This window comes from Populus euphratica, unplaced genomic scaffold (genome assembly GCF_000495115.2).
Source record: "Populus euphratica unplaced genomic scaffold, PopEup_1.0 scaffold2144.1, whole genome shotgun sequence".
Classification (NCBI taxonomy): domain Eukaryota; kingdom Viridiplantae; phylum Streptophyta; class Magnoliopsida; order Malpighiales; family Salicaceae; genus Populus; species Populus euphratica.
In genome coordinates this window covers 4,115-28,162 of record NW_011501986.1, presented here as the reverse complement: position 1 = coordinate 28,162, position 24,048 = coordinate 4,115, and the positions used below count along the sequence as shown (strand labels likewise).

At 33.4% G+C, this 24,048-nt stretch overlaps 1 protein-coding gene across 1 annotated transcript; it reads left to right on the top strand.

The window, feature by feature from the left end:
* The first annotated feature begins 4,281 nt into the window (after positions 1-4,281).
* LOC105118705 (uncharacterized) lies at positions 4,282-7,665 on the top strand. Its single transcript, XM_011016715.1, has 6 exons — positions 4,282-4,342; positions 4,645-5,170; positions 5,272-5,421; positions 5,536-5,658; positions 5,948-6,504; positions 6,846-7,665. Exons 2-6 carry the CDS (start codon positions 4,654-4,656, stop codon positions 7,494-7,496), a joined length of 1,998 nt encoding a protein of 665 aa, XP_011015017.1. The 5' UTR covers positions 4,282-4,342; positions 4,645-4,653; the 3' UTR covers positions 7,497-7,665.
* Positions 7,666-24,048: the final 16,383 nt, after the last annotated feature.

Here is a 24,048-nt window from a genome sequence, read left to right as displayed (position 1 = left end):
TTGAATAATTAGATGAAAAAATAGCATTTTTTCATGGTGAATTGGAGGAAGACATTTACATGCAACAACTAGAGGGGTTTGCAATACAAGGAAAGGAGAATCAAGTTTGCAAGCTAAAGAAAAGCCTATATGGTTTGAAGCAAGCTCCAAGACATGGTACAAGAAGTTTGACAACTTCATGTGTAGTTCGGGATACATAAAATGTCAGGCTGATCATTGTTACTATATCAAACATTTTGACAACTCCTATATCATTCTACTGTTATATGTGGATGATATATTGATTGCAGGATCCAGCATGGAAGAGATTGACAAGCTAAAACAACAGTTGTCAAAATAATTTGAAATGAAGGATCTGAGAGCTGCTAAACAAATACTTGGCATGAGAATCATTAGAGATAAAGACAAAGGCTTACTAAAGCTTTCACAGACAGAGTATGTCAAGAAGGTTTTTAGCAGGTTTAGTATGGATAATGTTAAATTAGTAAGTACACCTCTGGGGAATCATTTCAAGCTTAGTAGAGACTAGTCACCGAAAACTAAGCTAGAATGTGGATACATGGATAAGATTCCATACGCCTCAGCTATCGGCTCTTTGATGTATGTTATGGTCTGTATCAGACCAGACATTCCCCATATAGTGGGAGTTGTAAGTCGATATATGAGTAATCCTAGAAAGCAGCATTATGAGGAAGTAAAATGGATTATGAGGTACTTAAAAGGTTCATCAGAGACATGTCTTACTTTTACAGCTGGTGATTTGAAACTTGAAAGTTTTGTAGATGCTGATCTAGCAGGAAATATTGATAGCAGAAAGAGTACTACAAGATATGTATACACTCTAGGAGGCATAATTGTTTCTTGAAGTTCTACCTTACAAAAGGTAGTCGCTCTTTTAACGACAGAAGTTGAATATGTTGCAGTCTTAGAATCTGCAAAAGAGATAGTATGGCTACAGAGTTTCCTGAAGGAATTGGGCAAGATGAATGGAAATGGTACTTTGTATAGCGACAGTCAGAGTGCAATCTTCCTTGCCAAGAATCCAGCATTTCACTCCAGAACTTAGCATATTCAGATCAAATATCACTTCATCCGACAATTGTTAGACGATGAGCAATGGTTGCTAGAAAAGATCTATGGAAGTAAAAATCCAGCTAACATGTTAACCAAAGGAATTACTCTTGATAAACTAAAACTGTGTAAAGATTTAGTTGGTCTTCAAGATTAAAAGACAGATCTAGCGCTATTCGTGTCCAAGTGGGAGATTATTATGTATGAATACAAATGGTTGTTGACAGCCATGTGGTTGCATGGCAAGAGTCAATGGTGGGTGCCTAAACAAAGAAAAATGGTAGCCACCATAATTGACTAAATAGAGAGGATTGTCTCTCATTTCAACTATAAATAGAGGATGTTATTGAGAGTTGAGAATAACAAGAAATCGAGAGAAACACAGAGAGAGAGTTAGAGAGAAAGTTGAGTTAAGTAGAGAAGTTTTTCTCCTCCTCCTTGTTTTGTTGTTTGTATTATTTCTAAGCTTGATTAATACAAACTAGTTGCTCTTTGGAGTAGGCAAGTTGCCGAAGCATATAAATTAATGTGTTTTGATTGCTTAAAAATCCTAACAGTTTTGATTTGGATGTTTTTTTCAGAATAGAGTAACAAAGAAGGTTCAATTCATTTGGATCTTGCTTCAGAATAGAGTCTGCACTCGGGAGTTTCTTCTCCACAGGAATCTGATAGACATTGTTCAAAATAAATGCTCATTTTGTCATAGCATGCAGTACCGAAGATGTACGGAGCTCATCTTTTCGTGCACTGTGATGATGTGTGTGAAATTGTGGATGAAGTTCACAAAATGGTTAGACTGCAGCTGGATTATGCCTCAGGAGTGCACTGGTGACCGGGATATTCCAACGAAAAGCAATTATTTTGCTTTCGCATGGCATTTTATGGGGCATTTGGACATCAAGAAATAAACTAATTTTTGAAAACAAAACACCGATTGGATTGCAGTGTTTTCCCTAATCCTTCACCACCTAGCCCTATTGTTGCACACTGTGGACAGTAATTTCTCATATACAGGGATGGATCTTTACAGAAATCAGATAGAAATATCTGATGCTGGACAAATTAACAACTGCTGAATATCTTTTGGTTTAATTGTTTTATATATGAGTTTTCCATTTCTATGTAAAGACTATGTTTTATTTATAAAATTTCGATTATTATAAAAAAAGAAAAATATGCAGATGTAGGCTAGCTAAATTAATGGGTCAAAGGTACAAATCTTTGTCATCTAATGGAGCTAGCTTTATTGCTCTCTAATTATAACATGGATCCTCATTCTATCAAACGTGGACCAAAATAGAGTAGCAATTTTCGGACAAGCTGATAGAAAAATCACCCTTTCCATTTTAAACCAATCATTTGTTTATAAGATTCACAATTTACCCCTTTATCATTTCCACATCAATTATCTCAAGTTAAAATCTTCAATTTTTAAATGACGTTCATTTAATAATTTTAAAATAACTCTTAATACTTGAAACCTATTTGAATTTAATAATTTTAAAATAACTCTTAAATCCCGGCCAGCCTTGTTCAAGAATGTAGTTTCTTGACTGAAACTTTAATGATTTTGACTTCATGTTTCGCGGCAAGGGGAATTACCCTTTAGCCTAGTAGCTGGTTAGTGATCACATCCATTGCACTCTATACTCCAAGTAGAAGGAAATGAAGCCCCTTTAATGGCTTGTTGGAAATAGATTTCAAGGACAATTTGTCATGAACGTGAAACACAATTGTATATTCTATGCGTCTATGTATGAGCAGTTAAAGTAGGATTGTTCCAAAAGGAAAAGGGAAAAAGATGAAGAATTTACTTTCTGCTTGTTTAGTTCAGAAGCAAGAATGTGAATCTGGATTTCAAGCTGCAATATTAATATGGTTTAACAAATAATCTGCATTTTTTTTATATTGAACTAATCTTAATATATTTATTTTTATAGTGATCAATCAAACAAGTTCTTAAGCTACAAAAAGCAGAGTAATTTTTAAATTACTATTAAGAAAATATCACAATAAAGGAGAAGCTCATCCGAGAATATGAAGTCACCGAAAAGAAAAAGGTGTATTTTAAGAGATCAATACAAAGTATTATTTAATTATTTAAAAAGAAACAGAAAAGTAAGATTGATGGGCGCTGATAGTATGGAACATTTAAAAGTTGATATAAATTATGTATATAAAAACTTAAGTTTTTAAGTTAAGATAATGATTAGCTATAGAAAAATGGTTTTGCACCCAACCTTTTTTAATTAAAAATATTTTATCATAATGCAGGAATATTTATATTCATTTTGTATTTCCAGGTCAGAACCTACAGATCACAACCGTTTTCATTATTAAATGTCTCGGAAAATCTGGAACAAATAGTTTATTGGATGATTTGTTTCATTAGTGGAAAGGATTGATCAAAGGAAAGTTCAAGTGAAAGGTATGGCAAGAAATCTCTTATATATGGAATAATATAGATTATAATTTGGCATACTAAAGCTAATTCTTATATGAAGCAATCATCCCTGTTTTTTTGTTGTTTATTTCAAAATGCCGCATCTTGGATTCAATTCTTCAAACCTAGTTTTATACATACTTACATGGATCTATTAACAAATAGAGAGTGTGTAGCATATTGGATACATTAAATAGCCTAATTCTCAGTTGATTTACTTTTATAATAAGCCAACGTGTCTTTCTGTTTCTGTCTTATCCTCTAATGTAACCTTCCTTGTTGCTGCGAGAACAATTAAAGTAGGATTATTCCAAAAGAAAAAGGGAAAACAAGTAATAATTTACTTTCTTCTTTTTTGCTTGTCTATTTTGCAAGAATGTGAATCATATAAAATCATATATGATTTTTAGAAAGTTAATATAAAATCATATAATTTTTAGAGTCTCACATGTTAGCAATCATATCCCATATTGAGTAAATATAAAAATATAAAAAAAATATTGATCATGAATGGACCACACATTACAAGACTTGAGTTTTTCAGCTATTTAATTTAATATAAAACTTTACAAGGTTTAAGTTTTTTAACGACTAAGTAAATAAAGTAAAGATGGATATATTAGAAATTAATATATTCCATCATTGTTATGTTCTTATAAAGGAAGTAAATAGAACTTTAGCTTCATTAATTATATTCTCATAATAGTTTCACTTTATAAACTAAACAAGCAACACGCAGATCCTAATTTACCTTTTTCTGTAATATAAAAGGGTTCCCAAGCTACAAGCTAGGTAGAGGAGCATTTCGATCATTTCCATCACTAAAAGGTACGATATACAAACAGTTCTCTTTGAGTCCTTACTTCGTAATTTTGTTTTCCATTATATTAATATAAATTTATTTTAGGATTTTACCTAACAATTTTAGTTTATTTTTTGATGAAGTCGGAACTTCATTAATATCTCTTATAGCCAGTAAAATAGTGACAATAGAAAGAGAGAAAGAAAACAACAAACAAATATCATGTAATTTACAAAACAGAGCAGTACTAAACATGATTTCACCTAACAATTTAATTAGCTTTGAGTTGAGATTGTTAATTAACAATAGTTACTTGCATTTGATGTAGAGAGAAAATATGGATTCTGATGAGATGATACAGGAGACACCTTATATAGCGGCCATGAATGGAGAATGGCAACACATGATTGACTACTATAAGGAAAATTTCGAGTACTTGTTCTCTCCAGTTACTCTCTCTTTAGATACTGGATTTCATCTAGCTGTTCACAGCAACGACGAGCAACCACTTAAAGATTTACTTGGAATCATGGAGGGAAGAGAATTCATTTTAACCGAGACACGAAACGAATTTGGAAATACGGTTCTTCACGAGGCAACCATCTATGGGAATTATGAGGGTGTAAGACTCTTGGTAGAATGTTGTCCAGACCTAATTTCCATTACTAATAAGTACGGTGAAACCCCGCTGTTTACAGCTGCTGGATATGGTGAGGCAGAAATAGTGGAATTTTTAATCCGGTCCAAACCAGAACAATGCGTGGTTTATGAAAACAACCTGTTATCAATTCACCGCCAGCGATGGAAAGATGGCCTGTCCATCCTTGGCGCTGCTATCATAGGGCAACACTTTGGTAACAATTTCTCTCTTTATAGAATTCTCAAATTTAAAAAGTGTGTGTGTGTGTATCATAGATATTGTATAATTTTTGAATGTCTAATTTCATGAATACAGAAACAGCTTTACTTTTGCTAGAACTGGATGAATCGCTCCTCAGCTTGAAGGACAAAAAGGGCATAACTGTTCTTCAACTTCTAGCCCACATGCCATCTGCTTTTGAGAGTGGATTTCCCATGGGCATATTTGAAAGACTCATCTACTGTTGTATGCCTACTCCAAACACACTATTAGACCTTACAATAGTGCCTGCATATATGTGTGTGTGTGTGTGTTTAGACATCTATATGTATATGATTTGAACTCTAAATTATGTTGCAGGTCTTCCTGTTCGCCGCGAGGTAAAATTACAAGTAGAAACTAGTGGCCAGGCACGGAAGGGTGTGGGAGATGTTGAGAGCGGTTTGGAGAGGAAACCAAGAGGCTATTTCAAGGTCCTTAAAGGTAGTGGACAAAATTGAGACCTGTTCTTTGGGTTTTAAGGCTAGGCGGTATTGTTGAGCAACCTTTGTATATCGATATTAGATACATTTCTGGAGTGTAATGAAAAACACACACATACATATATATAAAATTATGTGGCTCAGTTTATATTGGCATGACTTTGATCCAGTTCTTTTAGCTACGAGTTTTATTATTATTATTATTTTACTGTGGTTCATCCTTCTACTATCATAAACATCACTAGCTCTCATACATGTTTAATTTCATTCGCTTTCACATGAACATGAAGAACGATGTTGGTCAGCAAGGCTAGAAGGATTCTGGAACCATAAAAGAAAGCATGTATTTGCTTTGAGCCTCGCCAAAAACCTAATAAAGAAAGATGAGTCATGGAATAGAGCCAAAATACCAGTTATGCGCGTAATGGAAGAAGAAGAGCAGGGAATGGGTGGGAAAGAAAATGGAAAGGGAGAAAACGAGTTCCTTGCTGTGGGCCAAACTTCTGTAACGAAGTCATCATTAATTACCAAGGAGGATATCCCATTGTTGATTGCAACTAGATATGGAATAGAAGAAATTGTTGGGGAGATAATAAAACAACATCCTCATGCTATTGAGCAGCTCAATGATCAGGGGCAGAGCATTTTGGATGTGGCCGTCATGCATCGCCAGAAAGAGATCTTCAGTCTTGTGAAGCAACAGAAAATACCGTTGGCTAGACTGCATCGAATTATTGATAAGAAGGGCAACACATTGCTGCACCATGTTGCAGTTGTGACGGAACACAGTGGAGCAACCAAGCCTGGACCCGCACTTCAACTTCAGGAGGAGTTGCAATGGTTTGAGGTGAGCCATTTTCATCCCTTTGTCTTTACCTCCTGATAAAAATTATTCATGGACATGGTACAGGATTATCCTTCTTGTGTATATGAACACCATGCAATCCTATTCAGGCATTTGTTTTAACCAAATTATCCAAACCAATTAACGTAGAAATGCCGAACCTAATGAGGACATCAGGCTGAACGAGTTCTTCTGACCACCTGAACCACCTATTTTGGGAAAACTTAAATATTGTTCACAATTAAAAAATTATCTGCACTCTAGTAATTACATTTCTGTAATATTTAGTTTTATTTAGGAACTCCTTATATATAATGGTCATGTTTATATCCAAATTATGGCAGCAAGTCCGCAAGGTAATTCCTTCTCATTATGTCGAGCATCCGAACGATGACGGCATGACTGCAAGAGAGCTCTTCAAACATAATCACGAAAAACAACTGCATAACGCACGAACATGGATCAAGGAAACAACTCAGTCTTGTTCCACAGTAGCTGCACTTGTTGCTACTGTTGTCTTCGCTGCTGCCTATACCGTGCCTGGAGGTTCTGATGATAAAGGCAAGCCCAACTTCATCAACTCTCCCTATTTTCTGGCTTTCACTGTCTCGGATGTTCTCTCCTTAGCAAGCTCCTTGACTTCGCTGGTGGTTTTTCTCTCTTTGTTGACCTCTCCCTTTGAGCAACAAGATTTCTACATTTCTCTTCCTCGAAAACTTATTTGGGGCTTCACCTTCCTCTTCTTCGCGGTGATAACGACCATGATATCCTTTGGGGCAACAATTTTGATACTCATTCAAACAGAGAGTAAGTTGACAACATTACTCCTTTCCTTTGCTGCCTTCTTTCCTGTCTCAATATTTGCAATAATGCAATTCCGTCTGTACGTCTCCTTTATGGGCTCTACATTCAGCATTCTCAAGAAAAAGGGGAAAGCTCTGCCATCGTTTCCTGTCCCTTGCCTACCACGGGGGGGGGATGCTCGGTCCCAATAAAAAGGCAAAAAGCTCGATTTGATTAATATGTGAGAATAAAGTGGCCTAGAGATTTTTCATTTTTATTGTTGGTTTGAACCTCTACCATTGATCATTATATTTTGAGTGTTGCAGAATGTTTGCTTGTTCAATTTCGTGATATTTATGAGGTTGTGCTCTCTTCAATGATGACCTTAGACGTCAGTACGTATTATATATTTAGATTATATGGGTACCTAAAAAGAGATAAGTTTGCCAAACAATTGATTTGACGAAAATATCCATAACTTTTGATTTAATTATTTAATATGTCTTAAATTTTCTTAGAAGATTCTGTATGCTGGTTTTTATAGTGTGAGCTGGATATAACCAACAAAGCTCAAATTACCCTCCAAATTAGGCTCAAAGTTGCTATTTTATTTAATTTTATTATTTCCTAATTAATTTTAAATTTTTTAGCTTGATATCTAGTGTTTATATTATTTTTTATTTGAATTAGAATTCTAATTCTTTCGACTATTACCAAAAAAATAAAAAATAGAATTCTAATTATTTTTACTTCTAAAAGTAAATTTAAAACCTATTTAAAAAGGTTATGATCTTTATTTTGAAAGCAATCCATTAGAAAAAAATAATTCAATAATAACACTAATTGGTGTGTTTGCACCTATTCTGTATGTCTCCATAATTGCAATATGACACACGCCTCAAAGGCTTGCACACAATGCACAAACATGGCTAACCAATGGTTTATCCTCTGTAAAAAGCATTAGATAGAATTGATGATCACCAATTCCTCCACTAATAATCCATGTTCTTTTCCAAGAAGAAAGTTCAAACACTGGGTTTATAAATACACTTAGACTGCAAATATTATTCCCGGCCTGCCTTGTTCAAGTACGTATTTTCTTCCTAACACTTTAATGCTTTTGATCTCATGTTCCAAGGCAGGAAATATATTTATCATGAACGTCAAACACAACTTTATATTCTATGCTTCTTTAAAGTTGCAGTGTAATAATTGTAACTATGTACGAGAAAGCAAATGAGAACAATTAAAGTAGGATTATTCCAAAAGGTTAAACAATTAATAAATTAATTTCTTTTTTGCTTGCCTATTTTATAAGCAAGAATGTGAATCTAATCGATTTCAAGCTATAATATTATGGTTTAACAAATACAATGCATTTTTTTCAGATATAATGAACTAAGAAAAAAAATATGACCTAAATCTAATCTTAATATATTTATTTTTATAATGATTAATTAAGCAAGTTCATAAGCTATAAAAAACGGAATAATAATATATACTGATGAAATGGATTAATTCAACTATGAATGTTGAACAAAATATTCCTACAAATGAAGAGCTCATCATCACAATTCATAAAAAAAAAATGTTTATTTTAAGAGATCAATACAGACTATCATTTAATTATTTAAAAAGAAATAAAAGGTAAGATGGGCACTGATTGTGTGAATTATTAAAAAGTTGATTTAAAATTATTTTTGACATTCTGTTTTATAAATTATTTCAAATTAAAATAATTGTAATAGATACATATTTCTGAGACGGATTAATTGAACTATTAATGTTGAACAAAATATTCCTACAAATGAAGAGCTCATCATCAATAATTCACCACAAAAGAAGAGTGTATTTTAAGAGATCTATACAAACTATTATTAAAAAATAAAATAAAAGGTAAGATGGGCACTGATAATGTGAAATATTAAAAAATTAATATAAAATCATTTTTGAAAAATCATTTAATAAATTAAAATTTTAAATTAAAATAATTATTTAATATTATATTAAAAATATATTGACCGAATTGTGAAGAGTTCAAAGTTCATATACTATATTTTCTTAATTAAATTAGAAAAAAATATAAGATAACTAATTTCAATTAAGAGAATATAAAAAATATTGAATGGACTATACGTTATAAAATTGAAGTTTTTTTTAACGACACCATTTCAAAAATTTAATTTAATATGTTATGAGAACTTAGTGATTAAATAATTAGAAATTCAAATCTCATAAATTTAACTTGAAACGGATGGATTAGGAACTTAAGGGTAGAATTGTTTTTATAAAATTTTATATGAAATACAATTTTATATTTTATGCTTCTTTAAAGCAAATGAGAACATCTCATATTATAGTGTAATAAGTGTAACTATGGTCGAGAAAGCAAATGAGAATATTTTTTTTATAGTAATTGAGAGATCATATTAATAAGATTTACGCAATGCCATTAAAAAAATAACAAATTAACTAAAAGAAGCAAATAAGAACAATTAAAATAGGATTATTCCAATTAAAAGGAAAAAAAGGTTAAAAAAGTAATAAATTAATTTCTTCTTTTTTGCTTGCCTATTTTAGAAGCAAGAATGTTAATCTTGATTTCAAACTGCAATTAATATTATGGTTTAACAAGTGCAATATATTTTTCACTTATACTGAAACTAAGAAAAAAAATTTGACCAAAATCTAATCTTAATATATTTATTTTTATAATGATCATTTAAACAAGTTCTTAAGCTAATATATACTTCTGGAGACGGATTAATTAAATTATTAATATGGAAGAAAATATCCCTACAAAGAAGGAGCTTATCAGCAAGAGTTCACCATAATAGAAAAGTGTATTTTAAGAGATCGATACAAAGCACTATTTAATTATTTAAAATAAATAATAAGCTTAGATGGGTGCTGATAGTATGGAATGTTAGAAAGTTAGATATAAAATTATTTATAAAATTTAAATTTAAAATTATTTTAAGCGAAAGGAGAATCAACATATCTTTATTATATTCTCATAATAGTTTCACTTTATAATCAACATATCTTTATAAATTTAAATTTAAAATTATTTTAGGAGAATCAACATATCTTTATTATATTCTCATAATAGTTTCACTTTATAAACCAAACAAGCAACACACAGATCCTAATTTACTTCTTTTCTGAAAAAGGAATTAAGGGATTGTATATATAGGGTTCTCAAACGACTTAATTCAGAAAAAAACTGCAAGCTAGGTTGTTTCTTTGTAGTCATCTCTCCGGAAACATAATAGTTTTCTTGTTGACATTGACTCTACCAAGATTTGCTTTCCATTACTTAAAGGTATGGCATACTTACAGTTCTCCTTGAGCGCTCACTTCCTAATTTTGTTTTCCATTATATTAATGATCCGTATTATGAGTTATATAAATTTATTTTTAGGATTTCACCTTAGTTAGCTTCGAGTTGAGATTGTTTATTAACAATAGTCACTTACGTAATTTTCTGCAGAGAGAAAACATGGGTTCTCTTCCTATAATGGAGATACCTTATAGAGCAGCCATGAGTGGAAATTGGAAAAGCATGCGTGACCATTATCAGGAACGTGTTCTAGATGTGCCCTTCCCAGTTACGCCCTCTGCGGATACTGCACTTCATTTAGCTGTGTACAGCAAACAAAAGCAACCACTTAAAGATTTACTTGAAATCGTGAAGGATATACAATTCTTTTTACCTGATGAGACCGAATCCCTTGTAACTGAGACAGAGTCCCTTGTAACTGAGACAGAGTCCCTTGTACCTGAGATAGAGTCCCTTGAACCTGAGATTGAATTTCTCAAGAGAAAAAACAATTTTGGAAATACGGCTCTTCACGAGGCAACCATCTACGGGAATTATGAGGCTGCAAGGCTCTTGGTAGAACGTTGTCCGGGCCTCCTTAAGGAAAAAAATAACTACGGTGAAACCCCATTGTTTACAGCTGCTGGATTTGCTGAGACAGAAATAGTGGAGTTTTTAATCACTTCCAAACCAGAAAAATGCGTGGATGATAAGTGCCGCCTATTATCAATTCACCGCAAGAGAACGGATGGCCTGTCTATCCTTAGCGCTGCTATCACAGGGCAACACTTTGGTAACAATTTCTCTCTGTCTAATTATCGAATTTAAAAGTATACATATATAAGATATCGTATAATTCTTCCATGCGTTATTTCATGAATGCAGAAACAGCTTTACTGTTGCTAGAACTGGATGACTCGCTCCACAAGTTGAAGGACAAAGACGGCGTAACTGCTCTTCAACTTCTAGCCCAAATGCCAACCGCTTTTGAGAGTGGATTTCCCATGGACATATGTGAAAGACTCATCTACTGCTGTATGCCTACACTAACCACATTATTAGACCTTACAATATTGCCTACATATTTCTTGTATGTATACCATGGACACACACACACACACTCTTATATGTATATATGTGTATGCACACACACATATAAATTGAACTCTATATTATGTTGCAGGCCTTCTTGTTAAACGTCACCACGAGGTAAAATCACAGGTAGAAACTTGGTTGAAGAAAAGAAAGATGCCGGAGAGGAAACCAAGAGGCGGCATACTGAAATATTTAAAAGTCCCTGAAGGTATGGGACACAGTTGAGGCCCGTTCTTTTGGTTTCAAGGCTAGGTGGTATTATATATTGAGCTACCTTAATTTGTATATCGATATTAAAATTTCATGGCTCGAACAAATTTTACAAGTGTTGTATTTCCAGTTTGCGGCGTCGAAAATGATAAGTAATAATCTATCACGTTGCAGATTTTAATAGGATGACGTGAGTAGAGATACAACCACCTTTTGTAGTTGTTCTCTTGTAAGTATTAATTAGTAACTTAATTTTTTTTATTGAAATGATTTTTAAATTGATATTATAACTTTAAAAACAAACATTCTTGAACTTGAATTCTAGCTTTTGATATTATAATTTTAAATTTCGTTTAGTATTATAGTAGTTATTATTTTTTTAAATGTATTGAAATAATATTTTATTTTTATTTTAGCACATCAAAATAATCTAAAAACACTAAAAAATATTTAATTAGAAAAAAATAATTTTTTTCAAAAAATATTTTTAAAATACAAAAACAAATATCATTTTAATAAGAATTGATAACCTATTCGAATCCTAACACTCATTTTTTCAATTAAGGTAACAGTTTCAGCAAAAGACAGTTGTAGGACTAACCGATTGAGCACCATCTCATTGTTATTTAAAAAGGTGCATTTAAACGAATAATCCTTATATGCTTGAACTTGGAAAAATGGGATTCAATGTTACATCTTCATTAACTTAACAAGAGGTTTTGGTTCACACCCTGTTTTTTGAAGCTTATGCAAATAATTCATGGGAGTCATCAGATATAGAGCCTCTTCCTAAAGAACTAGATAAACTCTCTGTAAATATCAAACAACAAAAAACATTATCAGGCTCGCTTTTATGGTTGCACGATTTAGATTCATTTCTTCTAGCTACGTACGATTTCTTCTTTTAATTATGTTGGTGTTGTTTTGTCTTCTACAAATTTTTTATAAACGAGAGAGGCTATTATTAATAATGGAAAGTTAGCCATATAGTTTTTGACTACCCAATATAAAGTATAAGGCATGAAAGTAAAGAGAATTGCTGATATAAAGGTTAAAAACCAGACAATCATTATCTGTTTTCACCTTTACCATGTCTCTATTTTTTCACCTTCTACAATCATGAAATTTTTTTTGTTCATCCTTCTACTATCATTGTTAACATCTCTTTCTGTTTCTTAAAAATGGCTACCTCTCATCGATCCATGTTTAATTTCGTTCCCCTTCGCATGAACATGAAGTAGGATGTTGGCTAGAAGGATTCTGGAACCAGAAAAGAATGCATGTATTTGCTTTGAGGCTCGCCGAAATCCTAATAAAGAAAGATGACTCATTGAATAAAGTCAGCACAACAGAGGAAGGACTGAGTGGGAAAGAATATAGAAAAGGGAGAAAACAAGTTCTCTGAGTTCACTAGCAAAGGAAAAGATACAGTAGAAATCCAACTTCATTATACAACAGAAACTTCTGAAACAAACTCATCATTGAAGGGCAACACATTGGTGCATCAGAAAATACCATTGGCTAGATGCATCGAGTTGTTGATAAGAAGGGCAACACATTGCTGCACCATGTTGCAGATATGGAGCATTACAGAGGAGGAACCAAGCCTGGACCTGCACATCAACTTCAGGATGAGTTGCAATGGTTTGAGGTGAGACCTTCTCATCCCTTGTCTTTACCTCCTGATAAAAATTATTCATGAACTTTGTACCATCTTATACATCTTGTGTATAAGAACACCACCCTATCAAAATATTTGTTTCAACCATATTATCCAATACAATTAACGTATATGTCGAACCTGATTAAGACATCAGGCTGAACGAGTTCTCCTTACCACATGAACCAACTAGTTTGAGGAAAACTTAACTATTGTTCACAATTAAAATATTATCCGCACTCTAGTAATTTCATTTCTATAATATTTAGTTTGATTTAGAACTCCTTATAATGATCACGTTTATCTCCCAATTATTGCAGCAAGTTAGAGAGGTAATTCCTTCTCATTATGTCATGCTTCGGAACGAGGATGGCATGACTGCAAGAGAACTCTTCTTCGAGCAGCACAAGGAGCAACTGAACAGTGCACGAACGTGGATCAAGGAAACAACTCAGTCTTGTTCCACAGTAGCTGCACTTGTTGCTACTTTTGTCTTTGCTGCTGCCTATATTGTGCCTGGCGGTTCTGATGAGAATGGTGTTATGTGTGTTGACACAAATGACTGGTGGCAGTCATGGTTAACATGGTTATAGTTAAATGATGAGGGCTTAATTTGCCCATCATTGTTGAACAATTGTCTCTCTCATCAGTTATAAATAGAGAATGCATTGATAGTTGATATAGACCATGAAATAGAGAGAAACACAAAAAGAGAGTTAAGGGTGAGAATTGAGTTAAGTAGATAAGTTTTCTTCTCCTCTTTGTTTTGTTGTTTGTATTACTTTTGAGTTTGATTAATACAAATCAGTAGCTCCATAGAGTAGATAAGTTACCGAATCACATAAATTTATGTGTGTTTGAATGACAGAATGTCTTAATGGCAAGCCCAATCTCATCAAATCTCCATATTTTCTGACTTTCGCTGTCGATGTTGTCTCCCTAGCATTCTCCTTGACTTCACTTACGGTGTTTCTCTCTTTGTTGACCTCTCGATTTGAGCTGCAAGATTTCCACATCGCTCTTCCTCGAAAACTTACCGTTGGCTTCACCTTCCTCTTTTTATCAATGATGACGAGCATGCTATGCTTTAGGTCAACAATTTTAATACTCGTTCAATCAGGGACAAACTTAACAACATTACTCCTTTCAGTTGCTTCATTTCTTCCTGTCTTGGTATTTACAATAATGCAATTCCGTCTTTACGTCTCATTTCTGGACTCTACCTACGACATTCTCAAGAGAAACTGGAAAGCTCTGCCACGGTTTCTTGTCCCTTGCCTACTACGGGAGAAAAAGCTCCGTCGATTTGATGAATATGGGAGGTTTAACTGGCATAGAGGTTATTCCATTTTCTTGATGGTTTGAACCTGTTCCATAGATCATTATATTTTGTGTTTTATTGCATGTATGGTTGTTATTCAGTTTCGTGATATTTATGTGGCTGTGCTGTTTTCAATGACGGCCTTGAAGCCAGTATGTATTATATATAGTTTATCACATGTTGGTATTTGAATGGTATGATTACAGGCCTTCAAGCTTGCTTCAATCACTTACATGGTAATAAAATTGGATGTAAATTATAAATGTTTAATGTGTGGTCAGTTCTGAAGTGGAGGAATAGTGGAGGCCTATTTTGTAAATCATAAATAGCAGAGGCCTATTTTGTAAATTATAAATATTTCGTGTGTGTTTGAATTAGAATAAGAATTTTTCGTGTTTTATAAACATAGCTCCCAATCACCCAAAAAAAAAAAAAACTAGACTCCATAAGCAAAACTAGCCGTCAGCTGCCTTTTCTTCTTTCCTTCAGATCAGCACCAACCCGTAACAACCCAAACCCACAACCCTCTCCATCATCTTCCCTAACGCGCAAGCACCGTGAGACCCACTCTCACTGATACAAAGCTTCATCCCTCTCTTTGGACCAAAATAATTAACCCACCTCCCACTTCTACACCTCCAGTAACCCCATCACCAACAACCCCACCCTCCAAGTCACCACCAAAAGCCTTCACCTCAGCCAGCCATAACAACCATTACACACCACCATTACACTTCACTTCCTCCGTTCTTCCACGCCTCTCTCTCTCTTCAATCCACCCCAAAAGGAAAAAATAAAAAATACAATACAAGAATCTAGGGAGATCAGGGCTGAAAGTGAGCCAGCTCTCACACGGAGCTTGGGTAAGTTTTGGGAACCAACAAAACGTCAAAGAAGCGAGATCACTGTTGCAATGTTGCAGAGACCATGGTGTCAATTTCTTTGAAAACGCAGAGGCTTATGCTAATGGAAGAGCCGAGGAAATCATGGGTCAAGCGATCTGTGTTTACTGAGATCTTTTGGGGAGGTCCTGGTCCTAATGATAAAGGCTTGTCCAGGAAACATATTTTTGAGGTTAGTAAGTTATGTTTTGTGTTCAAAATTTTTAATTTTTTAATTTAAATTAATATTTTTTTAATATTTTAATATATTTTTAATTAAAAAACATTTTAAAAAAAACAACCTCACTTTTTTAAACAGACTCTAAACTTCTCTTCAAAGATTGGATATGGACTATATTGATGTCATCAATTTACTGGGGGACTCGTGATTGGTGAGCTCAACAAATCACTGAAGCTTGGGGAGCTGCGGAGAAGTCGGACTTGGGGACCAACTGGTGGTGGCAAATCTACCCACGCGCTGTCACTATTCCAGTACTTTCAAAAAAATTTAGCAGTGTTCCTCAGTTTTCAACAATTTTTCCAGATTAATTTATGAATTTCAGGAGTTTTATTTTATAAATTATAAATGTTTAGTGTGTGTTTAAATTAAAATTATAATTTTAGATATTGTGTGAATATGTGTATTTTTTAAGTGTGTAAGTAAAATATACTGAAAAAGAGAATTTGTATGTGTATTCATTCTCTTTTTATTATTTTTTTTTTACTTTGTGTTAAATAAATAATAAAAAAAAAGATAAATAGATAAAAAAATTTAATTAATTAAATGTTTTATTTGCATATAGTCAAGTTTTTTAAAAATTAAAAAAAATCATATCCTACTTAAAAAGTAAAATACATGTTTTAGTGTTTTTATTAAAAAAAAAATTTGTGTGTTTTTATGCTAAAAAAAATAATCTGTGTATGCATTTTGGATTTAATGATTAATCTACTAAATTTATAAAAATTTGATTAATATTTTAATAATTTTTAAAATTTAAATTTATGTCAATTAATGATTAACATTTTGATATAAATATTGAATCAACAAATAAATAATAAAAACTCTTTTGTTTTTTAGGATGGGTAAATTTTGTCAAGGCACTTGTATGAATTATTTCCTTAAAAAATTATTTGGACATGTGAATCAATATAAATTTGAAATGTTAGATTTATTCATATAAATAAATCCTTTTTTTAAATCATTGACAAACTACTTATTAAAAACAAATCAAAACCTTTAAACAATATTTAAATCATATAATATAACTTTTTATAAGTATGATGTATAAAAATGCAAGTACCTTTCCTAACCCTAAGTAATCTCTTATCCTTGAAATATCTAATGAAACTAGGAGGTGCGTAGAAGCATAAAAGTAGTAATGTAGCTCCATCACCTTGCATAGTATGCTATACCTAGTGGATGAAGGTTTATTTTTATATTGTTAATTTATCTGTGACTCGAGAAATATTATATTACAATAGTTTATATTGTTTTAGTATTATATTCTTGGGTGGTCTATTCTTTTTCTGTATTCGGCTTGTAAATAAATAGAGAAAAATAAGATGTTGATAGTTATATCATTAATGAAAAAATTATGCTTTATTATTAGTTGTTATGCCTTGCTATGTTAATGGTCTAGGTTGGTAGATTCCCTTCTACTAGGGGATTGTTTTTGTATAAAAGATAGACATTTATTATTAATTGTATTTAAACTTGTAACTTTGCATTGTGATATACTCCAATTTATAGAGTTTCCGTTAGTCCAGTTAGAAATATTTTTTTTAAGAATCAAGAGTAAGGGGTAGTAAATTTGGATTGCCATGTAAGCGTGTGTAAACACATCAATAATGTATTTTTTGAGTTTTTGTTGGTTTTTTTTTTCCATTCTTTGGTTTTTCGCAAAATGTTTTAAAAAATAAAGTGAAATTTGAGTAGCAAAACTGTCTGAAGCAAAAGAGGAGTCAGTTAACGCATTGAAGGGAGATTTATGTGATGGTGTGTGGCGGTGGAAGCTCTATTGGAGAAGGAATTTACGAGTACTTGAATTACGTCAGCTGGACCAACTAAAGCATATGTTAAGTGGGGTTTAATTTATTTGGAATAAAAAGGACACTGAAGTATGGGAGGCAGACTCACAAGGAAGGTTCCCCGTTAACACTCAGCAAAGTAATTGACAGAGTTGTTTTACCCAAGTCCTGTACAGTTCTCCTCTCTATTATGGAAAAGAACTGGGTCCTCCAGAGATAGATGTTTTCATTTGGATGTTTTTTTTCAGATTACAGTCTGCACTCGGGAGTTTCTTCTCCACAGGAATCTGATAGACATTGTTCAAAGAAAATGTTCATTTTGTCATAGCAGCACCGAAGATGTACGTAGCTCATCTTTTCTTGCACTGTGATGATGTGTGGAAACTGTGGATGAAGTTCACAAAATGGTTAGACTGCAGCTGGATTATGCCTCAGGAGTGCACTGGTGACCCGGATACTCCAACGAAAAGCAATTATTTTGCTTTCGCATGGCATTTTATGGGGCATTTGGACACCAAGAAGTAAACTAATTTTTGAAAACAAAAAACCGATTGGAATGCAGTGTTTTCCCTAATCCTTCACCACCTAGCACTATTGTCGCACACTGTGGACAATAATTTCTCATATACAGGGATGGATCTTTACAGAAGTCCGATAGAAATATCTGACGCTGGATAAATTAGCAACTGCTGGATTTCTTTTGGTTTAATTGTTTTATATATGAGTTTTCCATTTCTCTCCTTGTAAATACTATGTTTTATTCATAAAATTTCGATTATTATAAAAAATAAAGACTGTTTTATTCGTCAACTAGAAGGAAATAAGCCCCATGGCTAGTTGGAAATAGATTTCAAGGACAATTTGTCATGAACGAGAAACACAATTGTATATTCTATGCTTCTATGTATGAGCAGTTAAAGTAGGATTGTTCCAAAAGGAAAAGGGAAAAAGATGAAGAATTTGCTTTCTGCTTGTTTAGTTCAGAAGCAAGAATGTGAATCTGGATTTCAAGCTGCAATATTAATATGGTTTAACAAATAATCTGCATTTTTTTATACTGAACTAATCTTAATATATTTATTTTTATAGTGATCAATCAAACAAGTTCTTAAGCTACAAAAAGCAGAGTAATTTTTAAATTACTATTAAGAAAATATCCCTATAAAGGAGGGGCTCATCTGAGCATGAATTCACCTAAAAGAAAACGGTGCATTTTAAGAGATCAATACAAAGTATTATTTAATAATTTAAAAAGAAACAGAAAAGTAAGACGGGCGGTGATCGTATGGAACATTTAAAAGTTGATATAAATTATATATATAAAAACTTAAGTTTTTTAGTTAAGATAATGATTAGCTATAGAAAATAGGTTTTGCACCCAACCTTTTTTACTTAAAAATATTTTGTCGTAATGCAGAAATATTTATATTCATTTTGTATTTCCAGGTCAGAAACTACAGATCATATCCGTTTTCATTATTAAATGTCTTGGAAAATCTGAACAAATGTTTTATTGGATGATTTGTTTCATTAGTGGAAAGGATTGATCAAAGGAAAGTTCAAGTGAAAGGTATGGCAAGGAATCTCTTATATATGGAATAATATAGATTATAATTTGCCATACTACAGCTAATTCTTATATGAAGCAATCATCCCTGATTTATTGTTGTTTATTTCAAAGGCCGCATCTTGGATTCAATTCTTTAAACCTAGTTTTATACATACTTGCATGGATCTATTAACAAATAGAGAGTGCGTAGCATATTGGATACATCAAATAGCCTAATTCTCGGCTGATTTACTTTCATAATAAGCCTATAAAGGAAATCTCCATAGATTCAGCAAATAATCCCTTGCCTCTTGCATAGGATTATGCAACCATCATTCAAGCCTAATATCAAGCTTGTAACGGCAAATAAATCTTCAATGTAAATGCAGTGTAAATGCTAGACGCAATCTTAGCTTTGTTTCTAAATTCAAGTCTGCAGTCCTATATATATATATGTTAATAGTTGTATGATTCATAAAAACAAAAAGATTTACTATTCTGAAGTTTATCAATTAGCTCAATTTTCTAAAAACTTCATATCTTCATCATGGTATCAGAGCAAGAAATCTCCAACGAGAATTCGATCCCTCACAATCATAATCCAATCTCAACTCCACCCTCTCCAACTGAAACACCCCTGATTGCTCTCAACATCACATCTCAGATAAATGATAAACTTACCCCCTTTACATTTCTTCAATGGCGCGCTCAATTTGAAGCCCTACTTATCGGGTATGATCTTCTTGATTATGTCACTGGAGAAAAAACATGTCCCATACCCACCAACACATCAATATGTGTTGTCCAACGAACTCACTAGATAAGGCAAGATAAGCTTATCCTCAGTGCCATTTTGGCATCTACATCTACTGTCATCACTCCTCTTATCTCAATGGCCAAGACATCAAAGGATGCATGACATAAATTACATACTCTGTATGCAAGCAAGTCCAGAACTAGAGCAATGCAACTTAAGGAAGAACTCACAATGATAAAGAAGAGCAACCAGTCAATTCAAACATACCTTCACTCTATGAAATCGTTGGTAGATGAAATCTCCCTTATAGATCACCCAATATCTAAAGATGATCTAACGCTCTATATCCTAAATGGCCTAGGAACTGATTTTCGTGACATTGCAAGTCCTATTCGAGCCCGAGAACGACCACTCACTTTTGAGGAACTTCACGATCTCCTTGTCAGTCATGATGCATATCTTCGTCACCTCGAAGCCTCCTCTCATCCACTAATTGCTTCTGCAAACTACACACACAGACGACCTTCTTATAGCCAAGACAATCAGTCTTTTAAATCTTCCCCAAAACCCCACTTCTTTGATAGGTCATATGGCCAAAGAAACAAACCTCCAACTCACTATCGTCAGCCTAGCAATCCAAGAGACAACAACAAAAATTATAGAGCACGTCGTTTTTCTCCCAAGTTCCAACTATGTGACCGCATGGGTCATACTGCAAAACACTGCAGTCGTTTTTAGTACAACACACCAATAGCAAACTTCACTTCCACCTTACCAGCACAGGATACAAAATGGCTTATAGACTCAGCCGCGTCTCATAATATTACTGGTGATCTTGCTAATCTATCTATTCATTCAGAATATGATGGCACTGACGAAGTTATCATTGGTGATGGTTCAGGTTTGCCTGTTTCTCACATTGGCTCCTTACTTTTTCAATCCCCTAACCGTACTTTCCATTTAAATGACACCCTTTATGTTCCTAATATACAAAAGAATCTCATATCTGCTCATCAATTTACTCGTCAAAATCATGTTTTTATTGAGCTTCACCCCTCTTTCTTTCTTGTTAAGGACCAAATCACGGGAGCGGTTCTGTTTCGAGGAGCGTGTGACAATGGTGTATACACCTTACCGAAGTCAATGGTGCAGTCCTCTCCTACCATTGTTGCTAATATGCATGAAAGAATCTCTATTGACGGATGGCACAAACATCTTGGGCATCCATCTCCTAAATTGGTTACTCACCTTATCAATTCTTTTTCCCTTCCAACAATCAATAATAAAAAAATTTCTCTTTGTTCATCATGTTCTATTAATAAAGCTCACTGTTATAACCCAATTTTGGATTCACTAACAATTTTTTAAATGTTATTTTATCTTATTATTCATGAAAAAAAATAAAAAAAAGAGAAAAAGATTATTATTTAGTATTATTATATATAATAAGACAAATAGTAATCGGTGGAAGTTTGAAAATTTTAATAATCCGTGAATTGTTAACAATTCATCCGTGAATTGTTGTCTGAATTCATTGGCTATAAATAGCCAATGAATTCAAGACACAAGGAGGAAAAAAAATAAAAAATTCATTTTCAATTTGAATTCTGAATTCGGAATTACTATTTCGGGTTACTATTTGGTTACTATTCATTTTTCTTATACTTTTTCTGCACCCTAGTAAGATATTAAATTTTTTTTTATAAATTAAAAAATACCAAAAATATCCCAACCGTTAGATCAAATAGTATTTAGATCTGAGCCTTTGATTTCGAAAAGAAAAATAAAAAATTCATTTTCAATTTGAATTCTGAATTCGGAATTACTATTTCGGATTACTATTTGGTTACTATTCATTTTTCTTATACTTTTTCTGCACCGTAGTAAGATATTAAATTTTTTTATAAATTAAAAAATACCAAAAATATCCTAACCGTTAGATCAAATAGTATTTAGATCTGAGCCTTTGATTTCATAGGATACAATAGGCTTTAACACACCAGATTAAAACCCAAAACAATCTCAGCCTTTGAAATAATCTGCCCTTCGATGTGGTTGCGCCACGTCAGCAGGTGTACCGAGCACTCGGTACATCGCGATACACCAGATTGTAGCCCATTCACTTCTGATCGTTCGATCAACTTGAAGATCAAACGAATCACAGCCGCACGATCTGTTCATCCCATTTACACTTTTTCACCGGCGATTTTGGCCGGAAAAAGGCCGCGACCGACATCGACCAATCGACCTTTAAGTCGGATCAACTTGAAGATCAAACGAATCACAGCCGCACGATCTGTTCATCCGAGATCCAGCGGTTCACAGCCTTCAAACGCATGAGTGCACCATACACTCGTCCACACCGGATCAAACCCTAGAGCTTCTCTCTCCTCTCGCCGGCGATTCTCTCTCTCTCTGCCGATCTGCCATTTCCGGCCGTCTCAAGCAGTGCAACCGCCACAGAATTGTGCATCGCCTCCCCCTGAGAAAAACCCCGGCCGTTTCACACTTTTTCACCGGCTAATTTGGTCGGAAAAAGGCCGCGACCGACATCGACCAATCGACCTTCAAGTCATCGATTCTCCCTCCTCAGCCATCAACGGCCAACGAGACCACCACCATCAGAATCCTCGTCCTCAGATCTACCAGAATCGACTATCTTTTTGCCGAAACCTCGCCGGAAAATTTCGCGCGTGAACAGTAACCACGCGTGAACAGTAACTGCGCGTGAGCCACACGCGCCGCCAGTGGCATTGTCGTAAATTTTTGATAAATCCGAGGGTATTTAAGTCTTTTACCTATACAGGGGTACTCAGGTAATTTTCTATGATATTTTATGAAAATGCTTGTAAATTTTTGCATATAAAATAAACAAAAATAAACAAAAATAAATAACGACGCGGGTTCAACACCCATTTTATCATATCACTGTTTATGAGCCATCAACGGCCAACGAGACCACCACCATCAGAATCCTCGTCCTCATGTCCACCAGAATCGACCATCTTTTGGCCGCAACCTCACCGGAAAATTTCACGCGTGAACAGTAACCGCGCGTGAACAGTAAATGTTCAATAAATCCAAGGGTATTTCAGTCTTTTGCCTATAAGGGGGTACTCAGGTAATTTTTTATGATATTTTTATATATAAATACTTGTAAATTTTTGCATGTGAAAAAAACAAAAGAAAACCAAAATAAATAACGACGCGGGTTTAACACCCATTTTATCATATCACTGTTCATAGGTCAAAAACCCAATTTTCAAGAATTGATATATCTATTTGTGAATGATATCAAAATAATTTTTATTTTATAAAATAAATATTATTTGTCAACACGTCTCTTTTATTTACAGAAAAGGACCGATGTCAAAAAAAATTAAATGCCAAAATGATATCAAAATAATTTTTATTTTATAAAATAAATATTATTTGTCGACACGTCTCTTTTATTTATAGAAAAGGACCGATGTCAAAAATTTAAATACCAAATATGGATTATGTCCATTATTATTTATTTTGGTAAATCAGACGTAACTCTCCTTTTTAGGGATAAATGTAGACATTTTAGACAAAGTCTCCTAATTTTAGGGACTGATGTCATTTTTAACGTGTCTCCTATTTTTAGGGACCGACGTTAACCATGTTAAAAATTTTACAAATAAGCTCAAAAATATAATAGCATTTGAATCAAGATTATGTCCATTATTATTTATTTTGGTAAATCAGACGTAACTCTCCTGTTTAGGGATAAACGTCGACATTTTAGACAAAGTCTTAATTTTAGGGACTGATGTCATTTTTAACGCGTCTCCTATTTTTAGGGACCGACGTTAATCATGTTAAAAATTTACAAATAAGCTCAAAATATAATAGCATTTGAATCAAAATAAGAAAAACACACAAGTAAAGGTAACCTTTCTCTGAAAGGATGTTTTAAG